The 24,822-nt window shown below is 47.6% G+C and overlaps 1 protein-coding gene across 1 annotated transcript in view; it reads right to left on the bottom strand.

The window, feature by feature from the left end:
- Positions 1-24,822, bottom strand: part of LOC139263974 (macrophage mannose receptor 1-like) — a 367,543-nt gene that overhangs the window by 204,491 nt on the left and 138,230 nt on the right. The window contains exon 5 of the mRNA XM_070880074.1: positions 3,862-3,975. Within this exon, the coding sequence (XP_070736175.1) occupies positions 3,862-3,975 (114 nt within the window). The remainder of the gene's footprint in view (positions 1-3,861; positions 3,976-24,822) is intronic.

Below are 24,822 nucleotides of genomic sequence, written 5' to 3'. Positions count from 1 at the left end.
TAGAAGGATGAGAGGGGATCTCATCGAAACATGTAAAATTCTGACGGGACTGGACAGTATAGATGCAGGAAGAATATTCCCGATGTTGGGGAAGTCCAGGACCAGGAGACATAGTCTAAGGATAAGGGGTAAGCCATTTAGGACTGAGATGAGGAGAAACTTTTTCACTCAGAGAGTTGTTAACCTGTGGAATTCCCTACCGCAGAGAGTTGTTGATGCCAGTTTATTGGATATATTCAAGAGGGAGTTAGATATGGCCCTTATGGCTAAAGGAATCAAGGGGTATGGAGAGTAAGCAGGAAAGCGGTACTGAGGTGAATTATCAGCCATGATCTTATTGAATGGTGGTGCAGGCTCGAAGGGCCGAATGGCCTACTCCTGCACCTATTTTCTATGTTTCTATGCTCCGCCATTTAACCCGATCATGGCTGATCCGATCATGGACTCAGGTCCTCTTCCCTGCCCACTCCCCATAACCACTTATTCCCTTATCGGTTAAGAAACTGTCAATCTCTGTCTTAAATTTATTGAATGACCCAGCTTCCACAGCTCTCTGAGGCAGCGAATTCCACAGATTTACAACCCTCTGAGAGAAGAAATTCCTTTTCATCTCAGTTTTAAATGGAGCCCGCGCCTTATTCTAAGATTATGCCCACTAGTTCTAGTCTTCATGCACCAGGACCCCCAAGGTCCGTCTGTAATGCGGCACTTTGCAATTTTTCTCCATTTAAATAATAACTTGCTCTTCGATTTTTTTTTCTGCCAAAGTGCATAACCTCACAGTTTCCAACATTGTACTCAATCTGACAAATTTTTGCCCACTTACTTACCCTGTCTATGTCCTTTTGCAAGTTTTTTGTGTCCTCCTCGCACATTGCTTTTCCTCCCATCTTTGTATCGTCAGCAAACTTGGCTACGTTACACTCAGTCCCTTCATCCAAGTCGTTAATATCGATTGTAAATAGTTGGGGTCCCAGCACTGATCCCTACGGCATCCCACTAGTTACAGATTGCCAACCCAAGAATGAACCATTTATCCCGACTCTCTGTTTTCTGTTCATTAGCCAATCCTCTATCCATGCTAATATATTACCCCAACCCCGTGAACTTTTGTCTTGTGCAGTAACTTTTTATGTGGCACATTGTCAAATGCCTTCTGGAAATTCAAAAATACACCACATCCGCTGGTTCCCCTTTATCCACCCTGTTTGTTCCATCCTTAAAGAATTCCAGCAAATTTATCAAACATGACTTCCCCTTCATAAATCCATGCTGACTCTGCCTGACTGTATTGTGCTTTTCCAAATGTCCAGCTACTGCTTCTTTAATAATGGACTCCAACATTTTCCCACCCACAGATGTTAGGCTAACTGGTCTATAGTTTCCTGCTTTTTGTCTACCTCCTTTCTTGAATTGGGGCATTACATTTGCAGTTTTCCAATCTGTTGGGACCTCCCATGAATCCAAGGAATTTTGGTAAATTACAACCACTATCCCTGCCGCTACTTCTCTTAAGACCCTAGGATGCAAGCCGTCAGGTCCAGGGGATGTATCTGTCTTTAGTCCCATTATCTTACTGAGTACCTTCATCATCATTATAGGCAATCCCTCGGAACGAGGAAGACTTGCTTCCACTCTTAGCATGAGTTCTTAGGTGGCTGTACAGTCCAATACGAGAACCACAGTTTCTGTCACAGGTGAGACAGATAGTTGTTGAGGGAAAGGGTGGGCAGGGAGCCTGGTTTGCCGCATGCTCCTTCCACTGTCTGCGCTTGATTTCTGCATGCTCTCGGTGACGATACTCGAGGAGCTCAGCGCCCTCCCGAATGCACTTCCTCCACTTAGGGTGGTCTATGGCCAGGGACTCCCAGGTGTCAGTGGGGATGTCGCACTTTATCAGGGAAGCTTTGAGGGTGTCCTTGTAACGTTTCCTCTGCCCGTCTTTGGCTCGTTTGCCATGGACGAGTTCCGAGTGGAGCGCTTGCTTTGGGAGTCTCGTGTCTGGCATGCGAACTATGTGGCCGGCTGATCAAGTGTGGTCAGTGCTTCAATGCTGGGGATGTTGGCCTGGATGAGGACGCTAATGTTTGTGCATCAGTCCTCCCAGGGGATTTGCAGGATCTTGCGGAGACATCGCTGCTGGTATTTCTTCAGCGAATTGAGTTGTCTACTGTACATGGTCCACGTCTCTGAGCCATCCAGGAGGGCGGGTATTACTATGGCCCTGTAGACCATGAGCTTGGTGACAGTTTTGAGGGACTGGTCTTCAAACACTCTTTTTCTCAGGGGGTCGAAGGCTGCTTTGGCGCACTGGAGGCAGTGTTGGATCTTGTCGTCAATGCCTGCTCTTGTTGATAGGAGGCTCCCGAGATAAGGGAAGTGATCCACGTTGTCCAGGGCCACGCCGTGGATCTTGATGTCTCGGGGGCAGTGCTGTGCGGCGAGGGCAGGCTGGTGGAGGGCCTTTGTCTTACGAATGTTTAGCATAAGGCACATGCTTTTATACGCCTCGGTAATTACGTCGACTATGTCCTGGCGTTCAGCCTCTGTGTGTCCACAGATGCAGGCATCGTCCCCGTACTGTAGCTTGACAACAGAGGTTGGAGTGGTCTTGGACCTGGCCTGGAGACGGCGAAGGTTGAACAGGTTCCCACTGGTCCTGTAGTTTAGTTCCACTCCAGCAGGGAGCTTGTCGATTGTGAAGTGGAGCATGGCAGCGAGGAAGATTGAGAAGAAGGTTGGGGCGATGACGCATCCCTGCTTGACCCCGGTCCAGACGTGGATTGGGTCTGTGATGGATCCGTTGGTAAGGATCACGGCCTGCATGTCGTCATGGAGCAGGCGGAGGATGGTGACGTACTTTTGGGGGCATCCGAAACAAAGGAGAATGCTTCATAGACCCTCGCGGTTGACAGTGTCAAGGGCCTTTGTAAGGTCGAAGAAGGCCATGTGTAAGGGCTGGCACTGTTCCCTGCATTTTTCCTGCAGCTGTCGCACTGCAAAAATCATGTCCGTTGTGCCCCGAAGGGGACGAAATCTGCACTGCGACTCAGGGAAGAGCTCCTCGGCCATGGGGAGAAGACGTTGAGGAGGACTCTAGCGGCGACTTTCCCAGTGGTTGATAGTAGAGAGATTCCTCTGTAGTTGCTGCAGTCTCCACCTCCTTAGTGATTGTGATTGTGTTAAGTTCCTCCCCCCCTATAGCCCCTTGACTATCCACTGTTGGGATATTTTTTAGTGTCCTCTACCGTAAAGACTGATACAAAATATTTATTCAGAGTTTCTGCCATCTCCATGTTCCCTATCACTAATTCCCCAGTTGTGTCCTCTAAAGGACACTCTTTAGCCACTCTTTTCCTTTTTATATACCTATAGAAACTCTTGCTATCTGTTTTTATATTTCGTGCTAGTTTACTTTCATAGTCTATCTTCCCTTTCTTAATCATTTTATTAGTCATTCTTTGCTTGCTTTTAAAAGCTTCCCAATCTTCTGTCCTCCCACTAGTTTTGGACACTTTGTTTGCCCTTGTTTTGAATTGGATACCATCCTTTATTTCTTTAGTTAGCCACGGATGGCTATCTTTTCTGCTACCCCTTTCCTCCTCACTGGAATATATTTTTCTTGAGGGTTATGAAATATATCCTTAAATATACACCACTGTTCAATAACAAATGCTGCTAATCCCATCCAAAATGTGAGGTTCAATCCATATGGGCTCCCAGTGGAGCCAGGTATAAATAACCAAGTCTGTGCCTTTTAACCCCAGAAATTAAGGAATGCATGAAATCAACTCGAGAGGTGCTTATCATTTTGTTTTTCAATTCTTCTGATACTGAAGCATTCATTTTCCCATTACTTACCAGGAGCCCAGTTCAAATATCTGAAGGGATTTTGATCACTCCATTGCCACCCACTGTCAAAATCCAGGCTATTTAGTCCAATCCAGAGTGGTGTCTTCAAATTACCCACAAGTCCTGAATTTAAAAAAAATGTATTGCTTATAACTAAGATTTACTCATCAGGTTATCCTATTTTCACTGTTTAGGGCAAATGATTCCCTGTAACAAAATGGCGACCCCACAGGGAGCAAAACCATTAGCCAGAGTAAGTGCAGTGGCAGCTGAAAGAAGTAACAGAGGACAATCCATTGCCAGTGCAAGAGTCGCTCATGTTATGCTGACGTGGAACATTTTTTCCTAACTAGCAAGCTTGATAAAGTTTATACACCAAAATCAATTTTAAAACATGCAGAATAACAACAGATAGTAGTATTAAAAAAAGTGGCACACAAAAGACCTCAAAGAGGCAGTGCCAGGCTGCCTGTTGGCGGCCCGGCCAAACCAGTGGCCGTCATTGTCGGGCTGACTCCGGCGGAGCAATTTCCTGCACGGGGCAGAAATGGGGCCACCGCCAGGTGAAGCTGAAACACGGGGTGCGGTGGAGATCCATTTCTGCCGCCCCAGGCCCGGGGGAAATTGCAGATGGGTCTGCCCTGCCGTCTGCCCCTAGGCGGTGAGGCCATCCTGCCCCGTTACTTCTTAGAGGCGGTAACAGGCCTTTTTCTGAAGGGAAATTTCCCCTCCTTTTGGTGTAGAAATTGACCCCTGCCCGAAACGGTGGTTTTTACCGCAGCTGCGGTTCAGGCCGCCTGTTGAGCGACATTCCACTCTTTGTTGATTTTTTTCCTTGGATCCAGAAGTCGCTTTTAATGGGGGCGGTGACAACACTTGAGGGGTGGAAGTTGGGGGCAGTGCGGAGTGACTGCAGCGTGGCCGCCGATTTGCGGTGGGAACATAAGAACATAAGAAATAGGAACAAGAGTAGGCCATACGGTCCCTCGAGCCTGCTCCACCATTCAATAAGATCATGGCTGATCTGATCATGGGCTGGATCAGAAACTGTCGATTTCTGTCTTAAATTTATTCAATGTCCCAGCTTCCACAGCTCTCTGAGGCAGTGAATTCCACAGATTTACAACCCTCTGAGAGAAGAAATTTCTCCTCATCTCTGTTTTAAATGGGCGGCCCCTTATTCTAAGATCATGCCCTCTAGTTCTAGTCTCCCCCATCAGTGGAAACATCCTCTCTGCATCCACCTTGTCAAGCCCCCTCATATTCTTATACATTTCGATAAGATCACCTCTCATTCTTCTGAATTCCAATGAGTAGAGGCCCAACCTACTCAACTTTTCCTTATAAGTCAACCCCCTCATCTCCAGAATCAACCTAGTGAACCTTCACTGAACTGCCTCCAAAGCAAGTATATCCTTTCGTAAATATGGAATCCAAAACTGCACGCAGTATTCCAGGTGTGGCCTCAACAATACCTTATATAGCTGTAGCAAGACTTCCCTGCTTTTATACTCCATCCCCTTTGCAATAAAGGCCAAGATACCATTGGCCTTCCTGATCACTTGCTGTACCTGCATACTATCATTTTGCGTTTCATGCACAAGTACCCCCAGGTCCTGCTGTACTGCGGCACTTTGCAATTTTTCTCCATTTAAATAATAACTTGCTCTTTGATTTTTTCTGCCAAAGTGCATGACCTCATACTTTCCAACATTATACGCCATCTGCCAAATTTTTGCCTATTCATTTAGCCTGTCTATGTCCTTTTGCAAATTTTTTGTGTCCTCCTCACACATTGCTTTTCCTCCCATCTTTGTATCATCAGCAAGCTTGGCTACATTACACTCAGTCCCTTCTACCAAGTCATTTATATAGATTGTAACTCCTTAAGTAACAGGCCTTAAGGAGAGGGGCAATTTCAGCCCCAAAGTATCTGGAGTAATGGAGGCAAAAAAAAGTCCCACCTCATCAAAGCCACTTCCAAACCATGCCAAGAACAATGTCCGTACACACAACTTTAGTGATGGCATAATGTTATTCACAATCCATACTGTGTCTGTTTGCATACATAATTATAATTCTACTTATAACTTCCTTTTGATGTGGTGCTTGAACTCTTAAATCTAATCTATGACATCTCCTAGGTTCTATCTCAGTGGCAGAAGCAACATCTTTCTCCTCATGTTTCACCATAACTACTCTTAATCGCTAATGCTTTATATTTAACTCACTCTCCAGTTCCCCAGGATTAATCAGATGTCTCAGCTGCTGATTGAGAGGGAACAAATGAGTGGTGTTACATGCTGTGCATCACTGTTGTGACACTGTTGTGTAGTTGCTATTACTCATGAAATTAGTGAAATTGGATGCTTAATTTGTGGAGAAGGTGTTGTAACTAAATTGTGATCTGATAATGACTTGGCCTAACCACACGATGATCCTGTATGAGGTAAGATCTCAATCTTATAAAAAAGATAGTGGAATTGGGAAGTAACAGATGTATAAAGGCACCCCTTGAATAAGCAGAAGTTAAGGAGATCAAGGCAACCACATTTCCCAAGGTATAAATAACTTGAATATAATAGAGGGTAGAAAGCAGGAGAAAGCACTTTTTAAAAGTTATTCATTCACAGGATGTGAGCGACGCTGGCAAGGCTAGCATTTATTGCACATCCCTAATTGCCCTTGAGAGCGTGGTGGTGAGCCGCCTTCTTGAACCGCTGCAGTCTGTGTGGTGAAGGTACTCCCATAGTGCTGTTAGGCAGGGAGTTCCAGGATGTTGATCCAGGAACGATGAAGGAACGATAATCCAAGTCAGGATGATGTGTGACTTGGAGGGGAACTTGGAGGTGATGGTGCTCCCATGCGTCTGCTGCCCTTGTTCTTCTAGGTGGTAGAGGTCGCAGGTATGCGAGGTGCTATCGAAGAAGCCTTAGCGAGTTGCTGCAGTGCATCCTGTAGATGTACACAATGCAGCCATGGTACGGGAGTGTATTTTTAAGGTAGTGGATGGGATACCGATCACACAGGCTGCTTTGTTCTGGGTAGTGTTGAGCTTCTTGAGTGTTGTTGGAGCTGCACTCGTCCAGGCAAGTGGCGAGTATTCCATCACACTCCTGACTTGTGCCTTGTAGAGATTGGAAAGACTTAGGGGACTCAGGAGATGAGACACAATTATCTACAGTCATAGGGCTAGACTTTCCCCAAAGCCCTCACTGCCTGATTGCCGCCCAGAAAAGACCGCTAAGCTTCATGAATTAACGGCAGCGAAACTTTCCATTAATGAGTTAAGTAAAACCGCCCGGCGAGAAAATGGTTCTTACACCAAGATTCTTGGCAGTTTTTGGGCGGTTACAGCTGAAACTAGCGAGAACGGGCAGTTCTTAAAAAAAAAAAATTTAGTTCGAGGTTGCGGTTGGGCATAGGGAGGGGGGAAATCTTACAAAATATCTTTTCACTAAAAAAAAAATAAAAAGTTAAAAAAACATTCCCAAGACAGTTTTAAAGCTAATTGCTGCTTTACAATTTAAAAATAAATTAACCTTTAACTTACCTTTCCTTGCAGAGCACTCACCTACTGCCCTGTTTCAGGCTGCTTCCCGTGGGTGGTTCCTTCGGCGATCTGGATGGGCTTCCGTTGAGGCCAAACTTACACCCTGGTGCTTCTCTCGGCGGTGCACACAGGTTTTGCTCCCAGTGGTCATTTTACGATGTGGTCGGTCCCATTCAAAAGGAAAAAAATAAACTTTTGCCTGACGATTTCTCTCAGAAAAACAGCTGTACCACTGAGAAAACCACCGAAAATGAAGGCAAAAGTCTCCCCCTAGAGTGGAACTGAAGAAGCGCTGGAATCAAAACCAGGCCAAGCTGGGGCAAGGACACGGAGAAGTCATCAGGCAAGAGGACCCATGTTCACTAACAAGATTGCGAGGGCAAACTCATAAATAACAATTTAATACACTGTTCTGAATACTGGTGAGGGCGATGGTTTCTCTTGGGGAGTGCGACCAGAGCCAAGTCTACGGCACAATGGGTGGCTCACGGCACAAGTGGGGGAGGAAGAAGAATGGAAGAGCAATAGTGGTAGGGGATTCTACAGATAGGGGAGCAGACAGGCCTTTCTCCGACCGCAGACGTGACTCCACGATGGTATGTTGCCTCCCTGGTGCCAAAGTCAAGGATGTTACCGAGCGTCTGCAGGACATTCTGAGAGGGGAGGGTGAACAGTCAGAGGTCATGGTCCATATGACATAGGTAGAAAAGGGATGAGGTCCTGCAGGCAGATTTTAGGAAGCTAGGAGAAAGATTAAAAAGCAGGACCTCAAAGGTAGTAATCTGCAGATTACTCCCGGTGCCACGTGCTAATGAGTACAGAAATAGGATAAAGCAGATGAATACGTGGCTGGAGAGATAGTGCAGGAGGGAGGGCTTTAGATTCCTGAGGCATTGGGACCGTTTCTGGGAGAGGTGGGACCTTTACAAGCCGGACGGTTTGCACCTCAACAGAGCTGAGACAAATATCCTCCCGGGGGAGGGGGGGGTGCTAGTGCTGTTGGGGAGGGTTTAAACTAGCTTGGCAGAGGAATGGGAACCTGAGAGTACATTCAGAAGGGAGAGAAGCAAAGCTGGAATTGGAAAGAAGAAAATTAGAAAATAAATTTGGAAGGCAGAGGAAACAAAGGCTGGAAAATAGACAACAAGGGAGTTTGGCAGTGCTAAATGGTAGATACTTCAATGCAAGGAGTCTAGGGAATAAGCCAGATGAGCTGAGAGCACAGATTGATACTTGGGAGTGTAATATTATTGTTATTACTGAGATATGGCTGAAAGAAGGGCAAGTATGACAGCTCAACATTCCTGGTTACAGGGTTTTCAGACGGGATAGAGAGGGGGATAAAAAAGGAAGGGGCGCAGTATTGATTAAAGAAACAATTACAGCTGGGAGGGGGGATGATATGTTAAAAGGATCATCAAATGAGGCCATATGGGTTGAATTGAAGAACAAAAAAGGGGCGATCACACAGCTGGGAGTGTCCTATAGACCCCCAAACAGTCAGAGGGAGATAAAAGACCAAATATGTGGGCACATTTCTGAAAAGTGCAAAAACTATAGGACAGTAATAGGGAATTTCAACTAACCTAACATTAACTGGGATAGAATTAGTGTGAAAGATATAGAGGGTGCAGAATTCCTCAAATGTATTCAGGAGAACTTTTTTAGCCAATATGTCGCAAGCCCAACAAGGGAGGGGCAGTTCTGGACTTAGTTTTAGGGAATGAAGCTGGGCAGGTGGAATGGGCATCAGTGGGAGAGCATTTAGGTGCTAGTGACCATAATTTAGTGAGATTTAAGGTAGTTATGGAAAAGGACAAGAATAGATCAGGACTAAAAGTTCTCAATTGGGGGAAAGCCAGTTTTAATAAACTGAGATGTGATTTAGCCAAAGTGAATTGGAAACAGCTACTGGAAGGTATATCAGTGTCAGAGCAGTGGGGGGCATTCAAGGAGGAGATCATGAGGGTTCAGAGCAAGTATGTTCCCTTGAAGAAAAAGGGCGGGACTTACAAATCTAGAACCCCCTGCATGTCAACGGGCATACAGGGTAGGATAAAGAAAAAAAGGGAGGCCTATGACAAATATCAAGGGCTCAATACTGCAGAAACCCTAGAGGACAATAGAATGTGCACGGGTGAAATTAAAAAGGAAATTAGGAAAGCAAAGAGAGAGCATGAAAACATTTTGTCAAGTAAAATCAAGGAAACCCAAAGATATTTTATAAATACACTACGAGCAAGAGGATAATGAAAGAAAGAGTAGGGCCCATTAGAGACGATAAAAGTCATCTGTGTGTGAAGGCGGAAGATGTGGGTATAATTCTTAATGAATACTTTGCGCCTGTTTTTGTCATGTATTTAACCATCTTGCATGACATAGTCATGTAACTGTAACTCATGTACACTGTACCTGTACCATAGAAATGCACACCCTGACCATAGGGGGTGAACTTGCGGGAGACACTCCTCACCTGGGTTTCCAGGTATAAAAGGGGAAGTCCCACCCAGGGTCAGATTCCTTGGTCCTGGCAATAAAGGTGAAGGTCACAGAGTGACCGTGTCTGATATATCCATGCCTCGTGTGAGTTTGTAGCAAGGTGCAGGGACATTACATTTGGCGACGAGAAACGGGAATCACCGAACCATGAGGATGGCCACCGGTGGCACAGAGGACCATTACTGTTTGGGTGAGGACTGGGACGACTTAGTGGAAAGACTTCAACAGAGCTTTGTCACGAAGGACTAGCTGGAAGAGACAGCGGCTGACAAGCGGAGGGCGCATCTACTGACCAGCTGCGGACCACAGACGTATGCGCTGATGAAAGACCTGCTCACACCCGAAAAGCCGACAGACAAGTCCTTTGAAGAGCTCAGCCAGCTGATCAGTGAGCATCTCAAGCCGGTGAGTAGCGTATACATGGCCCGGCACCGGTTCTACTTTCACCGGCGTCGAGAGGGACAAAACGTCTCGGACTTTGTGGTGGAACTGCGGCGTTTGGCCAGTCTCTGTAAGTTCTCCGATGCCTGCAGGGGGGAGATGTTAAGGGACTTTTTCATCGAGGGCATTAACCATGCCGGCATTTTCAGGAAGCTCATAAAGACGAAGGACTTGACTTTAGAAGGGGTGGCATTGATAGCTCAGACCTTTATGGCAGGGGAAGTGGAGACCAAGCTAATTTACGCATGCAACACTGGTCCAAACGTGGCGATGGACCAGGGAGTTAACATGGTGAACGCGGCTCGGGACCCAACAGCCAGGCAAGGGCATTTCGACACCGCCCAGGCAGCAACAGGCTCTAGGGTGGGCCTGCAACAAGGACAATGGAAAGGGGATCGGCAATTCATGCCATCTCGAGGAACAATGCATCCCATGAGGGGACCATTAACACCCACCATCAGAGTGCTTAGAAACAGCCAAATGGGCAATCAGAGAGGAATGCCTGGTAATAGTCCTTTTGTTAACAGCAATCTCAATCTCAGCTCATGCTGGAGGTGCGGGGGTAGACACACTGTGAGAAGCTGCAGGTTCCCGCAATATACCTGTAGGATTTTCAATGTCAGTGGACACTTGGCCAGGATGTGCAAAAAGGCAGTAGCGAGGCTAATCTGCGAGACAGAGGAACCAGACGTGGGGTCTGCAATGCAGGATGAGGCCTGGGGTAAAGCAATAGATGCTGAAGTTCAGAGGGTTCATGTGGCTGATGTCCACAGCTCATACACTAAAACGCCACCCATGATGATGCAAGTCTTACTGAATGGCATCCCGGTGCACATGGAGCTGGATGAGCGCCCAACGCTTTGAGACTATGGCCACACAGAGCTAGCAGGCCCAAACTGGAACACATTGAGACGTAGCTATGGACGTACACCCAAGAGATCATCCCAGTGCTGGGCAGTGCAAACTTGATGGTAACACATAATGGATTACAGAACCGGCTGCCACTCTGGATCGTTCCGGGAAATGGCCCCGTGCTTTTGGGAAGGAGTTGGCTAGCTGAGATGAATTTGAAATGGGGAGATGTGCACGCCATTTCATCCGTGGAGCAAAGTTCATGCTCACAGGTCCTGCAAAAATTTGGGTCAATGTTTCAACCTGGTGTCAGAACGTTCAAGGACGCTAAAGTAGTGATACGCATCACTCCGGACGCCAGATCAGTGCACCACAAAGCCGGAGCGGTACCGTATGTGATGCGTGAAAAAATTGAATGTGAACTGGCCAGGCTGCTCAGAGAGGGCATAATTTTGGCCGTTGAATTCAGTGAACTGAGCAAGCCCCATCGTTCCCGTCCTCAAAGCAGATGGCTCGGTTAGGATTTGTGGCGATTACAAAGCCACCATCAACCGAGTATCGCTGCAAGACCAATACCCGCTTCCGAGAGCGGAGGACCTTTTTGCCACGCTGGCAGGTGGCAAGCTGTTCACGAAGTTGGATCTCACTTCGGCCTACATGACTCAGGAACTGGCTGAAGAATCCAAGCTTCTGACCACCAGCACGACACACAAGGGATTATTTGTCTACAACAGGTGTCCGTTTGGCATTCATTCGGCAGCAGCCATCTTTCAGAGAAACATGGAAAGCTTGCTCAAATCCATTCCTGGAACGATCGTATTCCAAGACGACATTCTGATAACGGGTCGAGACACCGAAGAACACCTCCACAACCTGGAGGAGGTGCTACGCTGATTGGACTGGGTAGGCTTGTGGTTGAAAAAGGCCAAGTGTGTGTTTTTGGCCCCAGAGGTCGAGTCTTTGGGCAGGAGGTTGCCGCAGACGGGATCCGGCCCACTGAATCAAAAACAGAGGTGATCCGCCGGGCGCCCAGGCTCGGCAACACGTCGGAGTTGCGATCATTCCTGGGACTTTTGAACTATTTTGGGAACTTTCTGCTGAACTTAAGCACATTGTTGGAGCCGTTACACATGCGTAATGGCTCCAACGAGCGTAAAGGTTGTGAATGGTTTAGGGGGGGACTGTCAAGAACGGGCTATCAATAAGGCGAGGAACCTGCTGTGTTCCAACAAACTGTTGACTTTGTATGACCCTTGTAAAAAACTGGTTTTAACATGCGATGCGTCATCCTAAGGGGTTGGGTGTGTGTTGCAGCAGGGTAACGCTGATGGCCAACTCCAATCGTTGGCTTACGCCTCCAGGTCGCTCTCCCAGGCAGAGCGTGGATACGGCATGGTCGAGAAGGAAGCACTCGTGTGTGTTAATGGTGTGAAAAAGATGCACCAGTCCCTTTTTGGTAGACAGTTCGAGCTAGAGTCGGACCACAAGCCATTAACATCCTTGTTGTCCGACAGCAAGGCTGTCAACGCCAATGCGTCAGCTCGCATACAGCGCTGGGCCCTTACGCTGGCTGCGTATGACTACACCATACGGCACCGGCCAGGCACCGAAAATTGCGCTGATGCACTCAGCAGGCTCCCAACGGAACTCCTCATGAAACTCACGCTCAAAACGCGGCTGTCCCTCATTCACCCAGCCCTGGCAGATATTGTTGAGGGCAAGCGCCAGTCCCAAACCGAGCTCCATGATCGAAACTCAAAGGGGAGGTGTATAGAAATAGATGACCCGGTATTTGTTCTTAACCATGCTTTGGGACCCAAATGGCTTGAGGGCACCATAATTGGCAAAGAAGGAAACAGGGTCATGGTGGTCCGACTAAACTATGGGCAGATATGCCGCAAACACTTGGACCAAGTAAAGAAAAGGTTCAGCATAGACACGGAGGAACCTGAAGAAGAGCATGAGATGGCACCCACACCAGAATCACCTTAAGTGACAGAGACACGTGCCGAGGTTCAGCCACCAGAGCCACAACTGCGGCGCTCCACGAGAGAGCGTCGACCACCTGACAGACTTAACCTCTGTAATAAAAAGACTTAAGGGGGGAGGTGATGTCATGTATTTAACCATCTTGCAATGACAATAGTTATGTAACTGTAACTCATGTACACTGTACCTGTACCATAGAAATGCACACCCTGACCACAGGGGGTGAACTTGCGGGAGACACTCCTCACCTGGGTTTCCAGGTATAAAAGGGGAGGTCCCATCCAGGGTCAACTCCTTGGTCCTGGCAATAAAGGTGAAGGTCACAGAGTGACCGTGTCTGATATATCCATGCCTCGTGTGAGTTTGTAGTACGGTGCAGGTCACTACAGTTTTCACAAAAGAGAGGGGTGAAGCAAGCATTGCAATCAGGGATAGGGAGTGTGAAATATTTGATGAAATAAACATTGAGAGAGGAAGTATTAAGGGGTTTAGCAGCTTTGAAAGTGGATAAATCCCCAGGCCTGCATGAAATGTATCCCAGGCTGTTAAGAGAAGCAAAAGAGGAAATAGCAGAGGCTCTGACCATCATTTTCCAATACTCTCTGGCTACAGGTGTGGTGTCAGACGACTGGAGGACTGCTAATGTTGTAGCATTGTTTAAAAAGGGAGAAAGGGATAGACCAAGAATGACATGCCAGTCAGCCTAACCTCAGTGGTAGGAAAATTATTGGAAAAAAATCTGAGGGAGAGGATAAATCTTCATTTAGAAAGCCACGGATTAATCAAGGATAGTCATAATGGATTTGTTCTGGGAAGATCGTGTCTAACTAATTTGATTGAATTTTTTGAGGAGGTAACAAGGAGGTTTGATGAGGGTGATGCATTTGATGTAGTGTATATGGATTTTGGCAAGGTTTTTGATAAGGTCCCACATGGCAGACTGGTCACAAACATAAATGCCCATGGGATCCAGAGAAAAGTGGCAAGTTGGATCCAAAATTGGATCAGAGTCAGGAAGCAAAGTGTAATGGTTGATGGGTGTTTTTGTAACTGGAGGGCTATTTCCATTCGGGTTCGGCAGGGCTCAGTACTAGCTCCCTTGCTTTTTGTGGTATATATCAATGATGTAGACTTGAATGTAAAAATTAAAAAGTTTGCAGATGATACAAAAATTGGCTCCATGGTTAATAATGAAGAAGAAAGCTGCAGGAAGATATCAATGAACTGATCAGGTGGGCAGAACAGTGGCAAATAGAATTCAATCTGGAGAAGTGTGATGTAATGCATTTGGGGAGGGCTAACAAGGCAAGGGAATGTTAGGCCACAGCTAGAGTACTGCGTGCAGTTCTGGTCACTACAATACAGGAAAGATATGATTGCACTAGAGAGGGTACAAAGGAGATTACGAGGATGTTGCCTGGACTGGAGAATTTTAGCTATGAGGAAAGATTAGATAGGCCGAGTTTGTTTACTTTAGAACAGAGGAGCCTGAGGGGAGACCTTATTGAGGTGTATAAAATTATGAGGGGCCTAGGTAGAGTAGAGCTATTTTCCTTTGCAGAGGGGTCAACAACCAGGAGGCACAGATTTAAAGTAATTGGTAGGAGGTTAAGAGGAGATTTGAGGGGAAATTTTTACATCCAGAGGGTGGTGGGATCTGGAACTCACCGTCTGAAAGAGTGTTGAGGCAGAAACCTCTACTATTTGGAAGGAGGAGAGCATGCCAGGGGATCTCAGAGATGCTGTAATTGTGACCATCCTCAAGAAAGGTGACAAGTCTGAATGCGGTAATTAGAGAGGAGTTTCCCTGCTGTCTTCCACAGGGAAAGTTATCGCAAGAATCCTGCTCAAGCGCCTTCTCCCAATGGCTGAAGAGCTCCTCCTAGAATTGCAATGCGGATTCCGCCCACTAAGGGGCACAATGGACATGATCTTCACTGCGTGGCAAATTCAAGAAATATGCTGGGAGCAGCACCAGCCTCTGTACATGGCCTTCTTTGACCTCTCAAAGGCCTCCGATACTGTCAACCGGGAAGGAATATGGAATGTCCTCCTCAAATTCACCTGCCCTCAAAAGCTCGTCATGATACTTTGCCTGCTTAACGATGACATGCAAGCCGTGATCCTGACGAACAGATCCACCATAGACCCAATACATGTGCGGACCAGGGTTATGTAAGGCTGTGTCATCTCACCAACGCTCTTCTCGGTCTTCCTTGCTGCAATGCTCCATCTCACCCTCAGTAAGCTCCCCGCTGGAGTGGAGCTGATCTACAGAACAAACGGGAAACTGTTCAACTTCCATTGCCTCCAGTCCAGATCCAAGGTCGTCCCATCCTCTGTCATTGAATTACAGTATGCAGACAACGTTTGTGTTTGCACACATTTGGATGTCGAACTCCAAACCATCGTCAACACCTTCACCGAAGTATACTAGAGTATGGGTCTTACACTAAACATCCGTAAGATAAAGGTTCTCTATCAAGCTGCCCCCGCCACACAATACTGCCCCCGATTATCAAGATCCATGACGAGACCTTGGACAATGTGGACCATTTTCCATACATTGGGGGCCTACTATCAACAAGGACAGATGTAGATGACGAAGTCCAACAGCGCTTTCAGTCTGCCAGTGCAGCCTTCAGTCACCTCAGGACCTCAAACCCGGCAGCAAGCTCATGGTCTACAGATCAGTAGTGATACCCACTCTCCTATATGCTTCAGAGACATGGGGCTAGAACATCCACTTTTTTTGCATGCTTAATGCCCATTTTACCACTGAAATGACATATAATGCCCATATATCGCCCATTCTGGCACAAAATGGAAACTGAAGGGCTTTTTTTATCACTGAGTGTTATTTTCCCAATGGGCTTAACACCGAGAAAAAATATCACCACCGCCCACTTTTTTTGGGCGGAATCAGCAGAATGGGCGAATTCAACGCCCATAATATCGCCCAGCGTTACTTTCCACACGGAATTAACGCCGAGATTCAATATTAACGCTCGGCAACTGTTTTTTGTTGTAAAGAGCATATTTACCCAAACTAGCGGCCATGGAGATCGCCCATCTTCAATTTCACCACCTCGCACACATATCACCCACAATATCGCTCGCTCAAAAAACAGGCCACAAAAAATGGAACTAACCAGAAAGAATGCCAGCAGTGTGGCTGGCATTTATTAAATCCCACTCTTATGTGAGGAGCTGATATCGGAAAGATTTGACTGAAAGAGCGCTGATGCGAGTGACAATGCTGACACACTGCTGTGTGCGTGCAGCTCAGACATCAATGTTGCCCATCACCTTGGTGCCAGTTAAAGTTTATTTTGATTGATGTTAAGTTGTATTTAACCCTTTCATGGTAAGGAATTACCAGTGTGTAACGGTCCAGTTATCTGAGACAATGCGCAATAAGATTATCTTCAATAACAAAAGTTTAATACTAATATTGGTCTGAAATCATAAGTATCACAGCCAATAACACCCAACCCCCGCCCACATCCCACTTTTTCCACCATTGACATTAATCACATGTTCAACATGTCCAGCAACACAGAATACAACGGCAAAGGAGGAGGGTGGTCCCTAGCCCCCATACATTGCAACAAATTGCATACATACAGATAGAGATACAACACAGCCATCACCTGCGCTCATGCACCTTGTCATGTATTCAACTATCATTGCAACTCATGTTTAAGCTGACTGAAAGTTATACACCATGAGAACATTGACCACAAGGGGCGAACTTGTGGGAGACACTCCTAACCTGGACTTTCAGGTATAAAAGGAGAAGCTCCACCCACCTTCATCACTTGAGGTCTTCGTAATAAAGGTAACTGGTCACAGAGTGACCTTCTCTCAAGTATGGGCCTCGTGTGCATTTATACTGTATAGTAAGGACATATCATTGGCGACGAGGAACTGGGATTTAAACCACGCGAACATGGCCACTAGCAGCACAGAAGAGAGGTACTGTGTTGGTGATGATTGGGACGACTTTATTGAGAGACTACAGCAAAGTTTTGTCACTAAGGAATGGTTGGGACAGGATTCGGCCGACAAACGCAGGGCTCATCTCCTGATGGTTTGTGGATCCAGAACATACTCCCTGATGAAGGACCTTTTAGCACCAGAGAAGTCGGCGGACAAGACGTTCGAAGAGCTCAGTAAGTTGATCGGGGAACACCTTAAACCGGCTAGCAGCATGCACATGGCGAGACACCGCTTTTACATGCACCGGCGGCGAGAAGGACAAAGCATTCCAGACTTCGTGGCAGATCTCCGGCGACTGGCGAGCCTATGCAAGTTCACAGATGCATGCAGAGCAGAGATGCTGCGAGACTTTTTTATTGAGGGCATAAGGCACGCTGGGGTTTTCAGGAAACTGATTCAGACCAAAGACTTGACCTTAGAAGCGGCAGCTCTGATAGCCCAGACATTTATCTCAGGGGAGGAAAAGACCAGAATGATGTATGACAAAAATATTGGCTCAAATGCGGCAAACGACCAGGGAGTCAACATTGTTAACGCGGCACACAGTTCTCTAGGCACACAAGGGCAATCGGACATGCCCCAGCATGTAGTTGAACCCAAAGGGGAAATTCAACAGAGACAATGGCTAGCTGAACGGCGATTCATGCCTTCGCAATGGACAATGCGGCCAGTAATGGGGCCATCAACACCTGTTAACGGTGCGCTTAAGGACAGTTACAGAGACAGTCAGAGACGATCGACTGGTAATGTACCTTTTGTTTCCAACAACGGGGCCTTCAGCTCATGCTGGAGGTGTGGTGGCAAACACCCAGCCAGAGCTTGCAGGTATCAGCAATATACCTGCAGAAACTGCAATGTCAGCGATCAATTGGCGCATATGTGCAGGAAGCCTGCAGCCAGGTTGATGTACGAGGAGGATGGGCCTGATGTAAGCCCTACGAGGCCAAATGAATACTGGGGGAAATCGCTGGAAGCTGAAGTTTAGCGAGTTCATGTGGAGCACATATGCAGTTCATATACCAGGATGCCACCGATAATGCTGAAAGTGCTCCTCAATGGCATCCCAGTATTAATGGAGCTAGACACAGGGGCCAGCCAGTCCCTGATGAGTATCAAACAGTTCGAAAGGTTGTGGGTATCCAAGGCCAGGAGGCCAAAATTATTGCCGATTGACGCACAGCTACGGACATTAAAAAGATCATTCCGGTGCTAGGCAGCGCCACGGTAGTCGTGACCCACAAAGATTCGGAGAACAGGTTGCCACTCTGGATTGTCCCGGGGGACAGTCCCACACTACTGGGGAGGAGTTGGCTTGCTGTCATGTACTGGAAATGGGGCGATGTCAATGCAATTTCTTCTGTGGAGCGAGTATCATGCTCACAGGTCCTGGACAAATTTGACTCATTATTTCAACCCAGCATCGGCACTTTCATGGGGGCCAAGGTGGTGATCCACATAAACCCGGACGCCAGGCCAATACACCACAAGAACAGAGCGGTGCCGTACGTGATGCGGGAAAAATTAGAATGCGAATTGGACCGCCTGCTGAGGGAATGCATCATCTCGCCAGTCGAATTCAGTGACTGGGCAAGCCCGATCGTGCTGGTGCTCAAGGCGGATGGGTCAGTCAGGACATGTGGCGATTACAAGGCCACCATCAATCGGGTGTCACTCCAAGACCAGTACTCGCTACCAAGAGCAGAGGACCTCTTTGCGACGCTATCCGGTGGCAAACTTTTTTCAAAATTGAACCTGACCTCAGCTTACATGACCCAGGAGCTGACCACCATCACGGCACACAAGGGTTATTTGAGTATAGCAGATGTCTGTTCGGGATTCGGTCAGCCACCGCGAACTTTCAGCGAAATATGGAAAGCCTCCTCAAGTCGATTCCAAGGACCATGGTTTTTCAAGACGACATCCTCATCACGGGTCGCGATACTGAAGAACACCTCCACAACCTGGAGGAGGTGCTACGCAGGCTGGATCGGGTAGGGCTGCGACTGAAAAAGGCGAAGTGCGTCTTCTTAGCTCCAGAGGTAGAATTCCTGGGGAGGAGGGTAGCAGCAGACGGGATCAGACCTACTGCGTCCAAAACGGAAGCGATCCAGAGAGTACCCAGACCCCATAACACGACGGAGCTGCGTTCATTCCTGGGGCTCCTGAACTATTTTGGGAACTTTCTTCCTAAATTGAGCACGCTGTTAGAGCTGCTACACGTGCTCCTATGCAAAGGTCGCGATTAGGTCTGGTGGGGCAGCCAGGAAAGGGCTTTTGATAGAGCACGCAATTTGTTATGCTCCAACAAACTGTTAACGTTATATGACCCATGTAAGTAACGTGTTTTAACATGCGATGCGTCATCCTATGGGGTCGGGTGTGTGCTGCAGCATGTGAATGCCAATGATCAGTTACAGCCGATAGCTTATGCCTCCAGAAGTCTGTCCCAGGCAGAAAGGGGCTACGGGATGGTAGAAAGCGCTAGCATGTGTATATGCAGTAAAAAAAATGCACCAGTACCTGTTTGGCAGGAAATTTGAGCTGGAGGCAGATCACAAACCCCTAACGTCCCTTTTGGCTGACAACAAGGCCATAAATGCGAATGCATCGGCCCGTATACAGAGGTGGGCACTCACGTTAGCCGCCTGTGATTACGTCATTCGGCACAGACCGGGCACTGAAAACTGCGCTGATGCACTCAGCAGGCTCCCATTAGCCACCACCGAGGGGGCAACTGAGCATGATGCTGAGATGGTCAAGGCTGTTGAAGCTTTCGAAGTCGAAGGCTCACCTGTGACAGCCCGTCAGATTAATGTCTGGACAAATAAAGACCCGCTACTGTCTTTAGTTAAGAAATCGGTCCTGAATGGGAACTGGGCAGCTACGTACGGGGCATGCCCTAAGGAATTTAAACCATTTCATAGGAGCAAGGATGAACTATCGAATCAGGCCGATTTCCTACTGTGGGGAAACCGAGTAGTCATGCCCCAGATGGGCAGAGAGGTGTTTATCAGAGAACTTCACAATGAGCACCCGGGCATTGTCATGATGAAGGCAATTGCCAGGTCACATGTTTGGTGGCCAGGGATAGATGCAGACCTGGAACTTTGTGTTCGCAGGTGCAACACGTGTGCTCAGCTGGGCAACGCATCCAGGGAAGCCCCTTTAGCCCCTGGTCATGGCCCGCCAAGCCATGGTCACGCATCCATGTGGACTGTGCAGGTCCTTTCATGGGAAAAATGTTTTTGGTTGTAGCAGACACTTACTCCAAATGGATTGAATGTGCCATTTTAAATTCAAGCACATCCTCTGCCACGGTAGAAAGTCTACGGGCAATGTTCGCCGCCCATGGTTTACCGGATGTATTGGTCAGCGACAATGGCTCGTGCTTCACAAGCACTGAATTCCAGGACTTCATAGCAGGCAATGGAATCAACCATGTTCAAGCCGGCCTCAAACGGCCAGGCGGAATGAGCAGTGCAGATAATCAAACAGGGGATGCTCAGAATCCAAGGGGGTTCCCTACAAAGCCGCTTATCACGCCTCCTGTTGGCCAATAGATCCCGACCACACTCGCTCACAAGGGGTCCACCCACAGAGCTGCTGATGAAAAGGATGCTCAAAACCAGGTTATCCCTTATACACCCGACTATGAAAGAAATTGTTGAGAGCAGGCGTCAGTCACAATGTGACTACCCATGAAAGGAATGCAAGGGCGCGATGTATTGATGTCAATGACTCTGTTTTTGTCCTTAATTATGCTGCAGGACCCAAATGGCTTGCAGGCACTGTGATTGCCAAAGAGGGGGATAGGGTTTTGGTAGTTAAACTTACCAATGGGCCAATCTTCTGCAAACACGTGGATCAAAGTAAAAGGAGGTTCAGCAACCCCATAGAAGAAGAAGAGGAAGAACACGATGTAGAGTTTACTCCACCACAGGTGACTGAACACCGGAACCAAGTGGAGGAGAGCCCTGTCACTGTGGGCAGTCCAGACAGGTCTGTGGCATCGCAAACAGCAGACACTCAGGCCAACGCCCAACAACCGGAGCCCCAACTCAGGCGCTCTACAAGGGAGCGTAAACCACCAGAGAGACTTAGCCTGTGATCCCAATAAGACTTTGGGGGGGAGGTGATGTCATGTATTCAACCATCTTTGTAACCCATGTATAAGCTGACCTAAGTTGTACACCTTGAGAACATTGACACAAGGGGCGAACTTGTGGGAGACACTCCTAACCTGGACTTTCAGGTAAAAAAGGGGAAGCTCCACCCACCTTCATCACTTGAGGTCTTGGTAATGAAGGTAACTGGTCACAGAGTGACCTTCTCTCAAGTATGGGCCTCGTGTTCATTTATACTGTATAGTAAGGACATATCACACCTCAATTTCCTTCCGCCCTCTCCTTCTCCCCACCTCTACCCCTTCTGCTCCTCGCTCCATGGCATCTGGCCGAGGAGCTCCTCAGATGGTGCCTCATTGTGGGGGATGAAGGCAGATGCATTGGTTGGACAGGTACGGGAGTGGGGGTGGTGAGGGGGCAACATTTTCTGATGCAGAAGCAGGATCTTGGTCCTTGCTCTCATCTGTCGGCTGCAGTGGTGGTGCGGAACCTAGGGTTGGAGTGCTGCACTCTGGGACCACTGGGAGGGCTGTGGCAGCAGCGTTCCTGGCTATCGCATCCAAGTACATCCATGCGTGGATTGTACTTGGTCATAGTGGCCAGGTGTCGTGATATGCCCCTCAAAGCTTCAATGAGCTGGTCACCAATGTCTACAGTCCTCCTGGACAACTGTACCATCTCTCCGCTGTCATGTCGCACTCGTGAAACAGACCTTCCGTGTCCACGAGACCTCCGTGGGGTCGGCGCCGTCCTGGGGACAAATGGGGTGACCTGTGGAGAGGTGCTTGGGGCCAGCACCTCCAGAGTGGAGATGGGGATGACCAGAGAACCAATAGATGGGCTTGGGGTGGAATAGGTTCTGGAGCATGGTGATGCAGGTTCTTCGAAGTCCGCGCTCTCATTCATCGAGATCCAGCGGATTGACGGGTGACAATCGGAACTCCTCAGCACCAGATGTAGTAGGATCGTCCACCGACTCCTACCCCGCGCCCCCACCTTCTGGCCTCTGTGGCCTTGCCTGAAGCCACGCTGCTGGCTGAGCTGCAAGATACAAATGAGGTTGTTAGAGGAGAAGTGGGTGCTAGGGCGACAAGGTGAGTCAAGCGCTACACACAGCATATGCATGACAAAAGTACTACCGCTCTCAAAATCATCGCAGACATCACATTTCATGACCATCAACATGTTGTGCATTGCAATGATTTTCATTATGCCAGCATTATTTCTATGATACTTTTGGCATTTATTGATTTTACATCACGCAATGGTGTAAGCTTTACTCACGTGGCATCACTTCAGGGTCTGCAGATGCTTGCGTGGGTGCATCCCCACGAGTGCGAGCACTCGCTCCTCCATCTCAGTGATGTTGCTGGGGACTGGAGGCCCCCCACCCGTTCGCCTCTGCATGGACCTCATCATCGATAGCTTCTTCTGTAAAAGGTGACAGAACGACATGGCATGAGATGATTGCGTGATATCATTGCTAGGTACTGTCACAGAGACTGATACAACACACAACCGATAGATGTAATCATGATTATTATGATTATTATCATTCTTTACCCAAAGACGTACACCGTGATCGCAGGCTTGAGTAAAACATTCCTGGTAAAAGTGCAAGACCTCACATCTGATGATAGTCACTCATGACTGTTACAAATCAAATTATATAAATACATAAGTACATGTAAATTAATGTAATACTTACTCTTGCGGCTCCCACAAGGTCATTCCACCGTTTGTGGCATTGGTTGCCCTCACGCATCTCGTTGGTCGTCAACGAGACTACCTCTGCTATCTCGGTCCATATCTTCTGGTAGGCCTTTGGGGTGGGCTTCCCACACCCACCCCGTGTCAAATTATCCCAGAGTGACTCAAACTCCTGCAGGAGGGAGGCATTTGCCTCGTCCAAGAACCTCCTGGCTCTTTTGCGGCCTCCAATGTGCTCCTCTCCTACCTCACTGCTCTCTCCAGCGTCAGTCTCCACAGCGTGCTGTGATGCCTCCTCCTCTCCCTCCATTATAGGGCAAATTCAGTCAAATATGTGGCAGCTAACAGTTAGTTTTTGTTTGCCTACTTGCTGTGAAGCTCGAAAGTTTCCCTCCTTCCTCCCAAAGCAGCCACACCACAGCCAACCACGGATTCAGTCCCTCTGAGCTCCCTCTCTCTCTGTCTCCTCTTCTGCGCCTTGACCCTTGACCTCTAGAATCGAGGGAATCGAGCATTGCCATGCTGTTGCTAAGGACAGCCATACTTTATGGCAGAAGATCATAAAAATTTAACGCTACCGCCCATTTGATATCGCTCACGGTAACGCCCATTTTCAAAAATGTAATCTAGTTGTTTTGTGAATGGGCGAGAAGCCGGCGATCTGAAAACCCTTTTTTACCAGAAATAATGCCCAATTTTGGGCGATAAACACAAAAGTGGAGGTTCTAGCCCATGGACTATGTACAGCAGGCACCTCAAAGCACTGGAGAAGTACCACCAACGCTGCCTCCGCAAGATCCTGCAAATTCATTGGCAGGATAGGCGCACCAATGCCAGTTTTCTCGCTCAGGCCAATATCCCCAGAATTGACCACGCTCGATCAACTCCGACGGATGGGGCACAATGTCCGCATGCCTGATACTAGATACCAAAACAAGCACTCTATGCAGTGCTCCGACATGGCAAGCAAGTCCCGGGTAGGCAGAGGAAAGGCTTCAAGGATACTGAAGGAATGCAAAATTCACAAGAAACCCCTTCAAATGGGCTCATTCGAAAGGAAATTTAAGTTGGGCCTATCTACCAAAAAGTTTGGAACTCTAAAGTCCTTATGGAAGAAACTACGAACTCTAATAGAATTTTGGATTTTAAAAGACAAACTCAAGGCTGTGGGTGGACCTACGGAGCTAGCAAGAGACAGTCTAATTAAGTAAAGCTACCTGGGTGTGAGAACTGAGTTAACCTGCCTGGAAGAATGAGTATTTGAAAATCCTTCGCCACAAGAGACATTAACATCACAAAATCACCCAGAGGTAACTCCCGATCAACATGGGTCTGGACAACCATTTCAGCATATACATCACAAAGAGGCCCAATCCAGCCTGTATGCGAAAGACTAAGCACAAAAGGACATTGCAATTAACAAACTGATATTTCCATCAGGAAACAGTTTTCGAACATCAACCCACCCAAGACATATCAACTTTTAATGAGTCCGACAGAATATTACAAAGAAGAACCAAGCCCGCCAAAATTATACAAAGGATTTTGAACAGATTGGGCGGCAAGATTAGAACACTGAAATCATATAACTGGCCACTGTTTTCAACAGAGGTTAGAGAGAGGTGGTTGCCAGGTAGCTACAAGGCTGCCACTACCTCATCAAGATATGGAGAGAAACCAACATGACAGTTGTAAACTAACTTCTTCAGCCTCGAAGTCTTGAAGTCCTGAAGGAAGGAAGAACATCACCATCTACCATTAACTATCAAAAGGATTGGTCAGCATAAGTCCCTGCCTGCC

Source organism: Pristiophorus japonicus, chromosome 5 (assembly GCF_044704955.1).
Source record: "Pristiophorus japonicus isolate sPriJap1 chromosome 5, sPriJap1.hap1, whole genome shotgun sequence".
NCBI classification, from domain to species: Eukaryota; Metazoa; Chordata; class Chondrichthyes; family Pristiophoridae; genus Pristiophorus; species Pristiophorus japonicus.
Note: the sequence above shows the minus strand (reverse complement) of the source record. Positions and strands in the feature narration are given on the sequence as shown.